The sequence below is a fragment of the Trichechus manatus genome, unplaced genomic scaffold, assembly GCF_000243295.1.
Source record: "Trichechus manatus latirostris isolate Lorelei unplaced genomic scaffold, TriManLat1.0 scaffold00127, whole genome shotgun sequence".
Taxonomy (NCBI): domain Eukaryota; kingdom Metazoa; phylum Chordata; class Mammalia; order Sirenia; family Trichechidae; genus Trichechus; species Trichechus manatus.
Window position 1 is genome coordinate 2,497,695 of NW_004444063.1, and position 7,321 is coordinate 2,505,015.

The 7,321-nt window shown below is 51.2% G+C and overlaps 1 protein-coding gene across 1 annotated transcript in view; it reads right to left on the bottom strand.

Annotated features, from left to right (window-relative positions):
* SLC25A48 (solute carrier family 25 member 48) overlaps positions 1–7,321 on the bottom strand; it is a 74,024-nt gene that overhangs the window by 32,137 nt on the left and 34,566 nt on the right. Inside the window, exon 4 of the mRNA XM_004384765.2 lies at positions 4,620–4,878. Within this exon, the coding sequence (XP_004384822.1) occupies positions 4,620–4,878 (259 nt within the window). The remainder of the gene's footprint in view (positions 1–4,619; positions 4,879–7,321) is intronic.

The following is a 7,321-nucleotide window of genomic DNA, read 5'->3' on the forward strand; positions in this document are numbered from 1 at the left end:
GCAATGGGAAAGGGAACATTTTCCAGGTGACTCTGCTCACTTGTGTTACCTCTCTGGTCCCAATGAGTATCTGAGTTTTCTACCTCTGGTCTAGAGGGTTCCTGAGGAACAAGTTAAAGAAAAACCACATTTCTCCTCATTTTCTGGAGAGCTCCCTGGCAGAAAGTACTGCCTGTTGACCCACTGCCTGTCATGCCCCATCCGCTGCTGCCCCTTCCCCAGTAGTTCATCCTGCCTGTAGTTACCAAAGACCTTCCCCCAAGCATCAGGGGTGGGAGGTAAGGAAGAGTGGACCATGCAGAGAGGGGCAGCCCAAAGCCACAGATTTCAGACCCAATCTTTGGAACCCATGACCCATGCCCATTACTTGAACAACATTTTGGAGACCTGCTCCCAGACCACTCTCCTCCTCTCCCCCTTAAAAAAAGTCAGGAAAAAACCAGTTCTATGCATGATAATTTTGTGCAAAGGTCTAGGTGGTCCATTGTTAACCAAAGTTATTGCAGCCTCAGCTTCTGCAAAATTCTGGGGCAGAAGCAGTATCAGTGGGCTGTGAGTCACACTATCTGGGTCTGAGTCTCAGTCCATCTGGCACTAGGGCAGAGATCTCAGGCTCCCATTCAGTAATGTCTAGGAATCGGGTTGTTGGGAAGATTAACACATGTACAGATATTAGCATAGTGCCTGGCATGTAATAATGACCCAGTAAATACTGCTACTCAGCCCCCACTGTGTGACTGTTACTGGCTTGGCCCCTATCACTAAGGTGTGTGGATCCTCCTGGCAGGATTCCCACCCTTCCTCTCTCACTCAGGTACACCTTCTTTGTCTTTGTTCCCATAGCTAAGCCTCTGGGACCAGATGCTAATGACTTTGAGCTTTGTAACACTGAAAAATGTTTGCCTTTCACTAAGACCCTTCTCTGTGCTCTCCAAACGCCAGTTTCTTGGTACACTGGGGAAGGACAGAGAAAACACATGTTTATTTTCTGTTGCTGCCTCAAGGGGTCTATTGAAGAGAACCGGTTTTCTTCTGGCACCAAGGATGAGCTGACAACTTGAGGCAACGGGCAGGCTCAATGAGTCCGTTGCCGTTGAGTCGGCTGGACTCGTGGTGACCTTATGTAGAACAGAATGAAACGTTGCCTGATCGTGATCCTTGGTGTGGTTGAGTCAGTTGTTTCTGTTAGTGTCAATACAAACCAAGAGCGGGATCAGGAAATCATGTCCCTCCTGAGACGCTGTCGGTGTCTCCCATAGTGGAAAGGGTGTCAGGGAGTGGGGCGGGGAGGGCACACTGGTCTCTATGTTTCACTGCTCAGAGAGCTTATCAAAGAGACAAGGACTTAGAAGGATCCAGACTTCCCAGATGGGCAGATCTGCAGAGTCCCAGCCAGGGTGGACCATGCCCCAGGCATCACAGCACAGGTGAGGAGGCCTGGGTGACCCTCAGTGTTCAGGGTCTGCTGCCCTGGTCCCCTCCCACCCCAGCTCCCTACCCTGCCCCAGACCTTTCCTGACCCCAGCCTATGAGAGCCTGTTCCACTCTCTTCCCTGTCCTCCGTGTGCAGTGACCCAGCTCCTGTCTGTCCATCTGCTGGATGGAGCACTAGAAGAAGGGCAGGGCTGAGTCTTTGTTCACCACATTGTCCCCAGCACCTGGCCCTGTGCCTGGCACATAGTAGGTGCATAACTATTATTTACTGGATAAATGAACAGGGATAACCATCATACATGCCTTGCACGGTCATGGTGGCTATTAAATGAGATGATGCATGAATAGCACTTCACCTAGTATCTGGTATGAGCATCTAACAGCAGTGACAGCTACAAATTGGCTAGGAGATGCACATCTAGCTTTGAGGCCCTTTATAGGTCTGGCTACTCCCCTGGCTGCCTCCCACCCTCCCTTCAGTCTTTAGAGGCTTCCAGCCTGGCCTTGGACCTCCTATCACTAAGGGCCTGGCCTGCCAAGTCTGTCACCTCTGAAGGGGCAAGGTGGGGGTGGGTAAGGGCAGGAGCCAAACAGTGTCAAAAAAGCTCACCAATTAATTTGCCTGCAAATGTTCCAGGCTCTGCTTCCTGTATATCCAGGCTGGGTGAGACCCCCTCCCCCTTCCCCACCCATAGACACACACACACACACACACACACACACACACACACACACCCCTACGCCTATTTCCTCCCCATCCAGGGATGAGGCACTCAGGTTGTGAAGGAGACACAGGCGCCCAGAGGAATGGAGGAGCCTCATCACAGAGCCTCTTCCAACATCGGGACCCTAGAGTGTTTTTTGGGACCAGATTTCCTCTTCATCAGAGACTAAGACAAGATTCTCTGAAGCAGGCAGGATACAGCAGAGAACTTAGCCTAGGGGTCGGGACCCCTGGGATCTCAGCCTGCTCCTGACGCCCTCCACTTTTCTGTATCTTTGCTTTTCCTCTGGGATAGAAGTAGATCGGCAAGTTTCAAACATTTCTCAAAGCTGTAAGGAGCCCTGGTGGTGCAGCTGTTAAGCGTCTGGCTGCTAACTGAAAGGCTGGTGGTTTGAACCCACCCAGTGGCTCTCCGGGAGAAAGGGCTGGTGATCTCCTTCTGTAAAGAGTAAAGCCTAGGACATCCTATGGGGCAGCTCTACTTTGTCACATAGGGTCGCTAGGAGTCAGAATCGACTCGACAGCACCCAACGACTCAAACGTGTAACCCTTTGACCAAACTAACTCGTACTGAGACACTACTCCTCAGTGTGTTAAGGAGGTGAAGGTGGGACTCCCCCTGCCCGGCATCCCTGGGTGGCCCTCAAGGGGATGCGTTCTGCGACCCCCTGGAGGAGCAGCCAGTGTGTTGTCCTGCATCTCCCCACATGCAGGTAGCGCAGTGGCCTTGGGCTCTGAGTGCTCCAGCAGGCACCGTCCCGTAGCCCTCTGTTTGCCCTGGGGAGCACCAACTCAGAGGAAGTGCAGCCTGAATCAGGCACCTGGAACGGGGGATGGCGTGCTGGGCCAGGATGCTCCTGGGTGAGCTTTCTGGCTCTGGCCACGGGGCACAGGAACCCCAGCCTCTGTGGGCAGAGGGGTCACGTGAAGCCATTCCAATGGGCTGCCAGTGACAGGAGTCTTATTCACAAACTCCAAGAAGCAAGCAGGAGACTGTCAGCCCTACTCAGATATCTGAGGTGACAGGAAGGGATCCTAGAGACCCTGAATCCAGCCCTACCATTAAACACAAAAGGAGACCAAGGCTGAGGAAGGGGCAGCAACTTGCCTGAGGATACAGAGGGAAATGAATGGCAGAGCTGAGATCAAATCCCAAGGAATTGAAACATATCTTCTAAGTCCCCAGTTCTCCCTTCCTCTAGAGTCGGCTGTCTTCCATCTATACAGAAAGTCCCCTCCCGTTCTTTCTATGCTCCTTTATCAAAATCACTCCCAGGAAAAGCTGTGGAAAACCCTTTCCCAGACAGGAGAAAATGGGGACGTGGCTGGCTAATGGTATGGAGCCCTGGTGGTGCAGTGGTTAAAAGCTTGGCTGCTAATCAAAAGGTTGGTAGTTCAAATCTACCAGCCACTCCTTGGAAAACCTATAGGGCAGTTCTACTCTGTCCTTTAGGGTCGCCATAGGGTCACTATAAGTCGGAATCCACTTGACCACAATGGGTTTGGTTTCTTTTTTGGTTGATGGTGCAGAGTAGTTCCATCTCACACCAAGAAATGAAGCTCTAACTGGAGGGTGAGGAGAAGACTGGCCCCTTCCTGCTCCTGTGGCCAGCCCAGTGTGAGGCTTTGGAATAAGACAGATGTGGGTTTGAGTCCCCATGACGCCCAGAGCAAGCTTCATGGGGATGAGACCTGTGCTGTCACCTAGGGCCCCAGGCTTGTTTTAAGGCTCTGCAGCTGCTGTTGTAAAATTTTTAATAATTTTTGAACAAGCAGCCCTTGCGTTTGCATTTTTGATTATATCTCACAAATTATGTAGCTGGATCTGACTCATCAGTCATGAATTGTGTGTCCTTGAGTAAATAACTTAATTTCTCGGAGCCTCAGTTTTCTCATATGTAGAATGGAGATAGTAAGGTATCTGTCTTGAAGAATTATTATGAAGATGAATTTAAGAGAACACATGCAAAGCTCTTAGCAGGGTGCCTGGCACATAATAAATACTTAATCAATGGTAGCTACTGTTGTTAGGTGCCATTGAGTTGGTTCTGATTTGCAGCTACCCTATGAACAGCAGAACGAAACACTGCCTGGTCCTGCGCCATCCGCACAATCGTTGTTATGCTTGAGCCCATTGTTGCAGCCACTGTGTCAATCCATCTCATTGAGAATCTGTTTCTTTTTTGCTCACCCTCTATTTTAGCAAGCATGATGTCCTTCTTCAGGGACTGGTCCCTCCTGATAACATGTCCAAAGTATATGAGATGAAGTCTCACCATCCTCGCTTCTAAAGAGCTTGGTAGCTACTATTACAGATGAAATAATAATTACAAACTGTTACATGACAACATAGGTGCCTTGCTCAATAAAAAGAATGTTACCAACTGCACCCCAGATCAGGCAAACCAGGAGAGGGTCACAAGCCCCCAGACACCAGGCCCCTCCTCCCCTGGCCTCTTACCTTCTCGAAAAGGCTGTGTCTGCATCTGCAGCCGGATCTTGATGAGGTCCACCGGCCCGCCCAGCCCGACTGAGACCACGCCAGCCACCATGCTGGCCAGGAGCAGGTCAGACAGGGTGTGAGAGGGGCTGGCCTCGAGCTCCCTGCAGCGGTGCTGGCTGAGGAACCGCTGCATGTTACTGAAGACCCCAAACACCACTGCGTTGTAAACAGCAATGCTGGCGAGGGGGAAGGACATGCCCTTGAAGAAGCCGAACACCTGTGGGAAGCCCAGTGGGAAGAAGTGTGAGGGTCCAAGGCTGCTACAATGATGGGCCGGGCCTCTGCCCCACAGGCCAGGTGTGAGCTCTCCTCTGCCCCATCCCCTTCTCCAGGGCACCCAGCCAAGACCCTGCCTTGTGGAGCCTGCGGGGTGGTGGCGAGACACCCCAGAATACAGAAGCCAATGTGTTAGTGAGTAAACTAGGAGAGAGTGCTGATGTGGCAGGGAGACACCGGGGTGGGGGTGGGGGAAGCGTAATGAGCTTATTGCGAGTTGAACTGTGTCCCCCAAAAAGATATGCTGAAATCCTAACTCTCTAGCTGTGAGTATGAATTTATCTGGAAATAAGGTCTTTGCAGATGTAAGCAAGTTAAGATGAGGTCATGTTGGATGAAGGTGGGCCCTAAACCCAATAACTGGCATCCTTATAAGGAGAGAGAGATTCAGAGTCACAGACACACACGGAGGGAAGAAGGCCACGTGAAGATGCAGGCAGAGACAGAAGTGATGCAGCCTCAAGCCAAGGAATGCCAAGGTTTGCCGACTTCTGTTAGGAAGAGACAAGAATCCTCCCCTAGAACCTTCAGAGGGCGTATGGCTCTGCCAATTCTTTGATTTTGGACTTCTAACCTCCAAAACTGTGAGAGAATAAATTTCTATTGTTGTAAGCCAACAGTTGTTAGTTGTTGTCAAGTCGATTCCCACTCACGGTGACCCCAAGTGTGTCAGAGTAAAATTTCTCCATAGGATTTTCAAGGCTGTGACCTCTCGGAAGCAGATTGCCAGTCCTGTTTTCTGAGGTGCCTCTGGATGAATTCAAACTGTCAGGCTTTCAAGCGCTTAACCGTTTGCACCACCTGGGAACTCCTTCCTAAGCCACCTAGTTCATGGCGATTTGTTGTGGCGGCTCTAGGAATCTAGTCAGGGCTGCTCCAGACTCAGCGGCAGGGCGTCCCCATCTGAGGAAGAACTGGCTTCTGCGTGCCGTTCTGGTCCTTGCAGGGAGGTGCCCGGGCAGTGTTTTAATCATGTCTGGAACCCTGACTTGCCAATGCAGTGGCAGTGTTCTTGGCAGAGGGAGAGCCCATGGAGGCCCTACTGGGGCAATGGGCCGGCCAAGTCCCTCACACCGCCTCCCCATCTGCCTCTCCAACAAAAGCCGTCTCCAGGCACCTGCCACATGCCAAGCCCTGGGAAACAAAACTAAAGAGAGGGTCTCCGCCCTCACTGAGCTCACAGTCTGGGGACTGTGGAGGAGGGGGGCACAAAAACGGACAGGTAATTATAATACAATTGATAAGTCTGTGGCGTGGGGGTGGGAAGAGGGCACCACGGTCTCCAAGGGGACACATGGGCCAGCCTGCAGGTGGGACCTCTGAGCTTGGGTGTCTCCTGACTGAAGTAGCTGGAGAAGGGAGCTGGGGAAGGTAAGCAGGAAGAGGCTTATGCACACACAGGAAGCTGGAGGCTGAGGTCAGGGTCCTTCCTATACTGCCTTCTCAGTGAACACCACAGGCATTCTGAGAACTGGAAAATTCCACAGGCCTTGGGGGAGTTCAGGACAGCATACACGCTTTGGCCCCTGTGCCAGTCACTGCACATTCTCCAGGCTGTACAAACTGTTAATCCCGACCTGTGTGGGCTGTGACCCTGTTTGTCAGGGGCAGGACGTCTCACATACACACACACCCTGCTTCAGGATCTTCCTCTAACACAGGTCCTTTAGATAACTTGGGGCATGGCTTAGCCCTGAGCTGCTGTGTCTCAGAGAAGTGCCACAGTCTGAGACGTGGCTGGCAGACACTGCTGGGGATGTGCGCCAAAAAAGAAATCAATGGCTGCCTTTCAGGGGACTGAGAATCACACAGGATTTCCCTGAAACACCAAGTCCTAAGTTTGCAGCACTCGCCTTTGATTTTAAAGCAGGCGATCAATAGAATTAAAACAACAAGCTAAAGCAAGACACATTCTAGGTACAGGCAGGAGGCTTCTGAGCCCTGAGACGCTTTTTAGGATGGAGTCTGTAGAGACACAGCAATCAATGGGGCCACGTTTCCAAGAAGAGCCATCTGCCACAGGGCTGACACCTGGCCATTTATTAAAATCAGCAGGCCATTTCAGCCCAAATTTTAACAATCATTTTAAATTCCCAAAAGCGTGCCCTTAGAAAGTCTTCTTGAAGCACACGCTAATTCTCAAGAAAGGGACCTCATTCATAGTCTGCAAAATAAACCCGTAACCAGCTGTTGTCAAATGGATTCTGACTCATGAAGACCCCACGTGTGTCAGAGTAGAACTGTGCTCAATAGGGTTTTCAAGGTCTGATTTTTCGGAAGTGGATCACCAAGTCTTTCTTCTGAGGTGCCTCTGGGTGGACTTGAACCTCCAGCCTTTTGGTTAGCAGCCAAGCACAGTAACTGTTTGCAGCCTCCCACTCCCC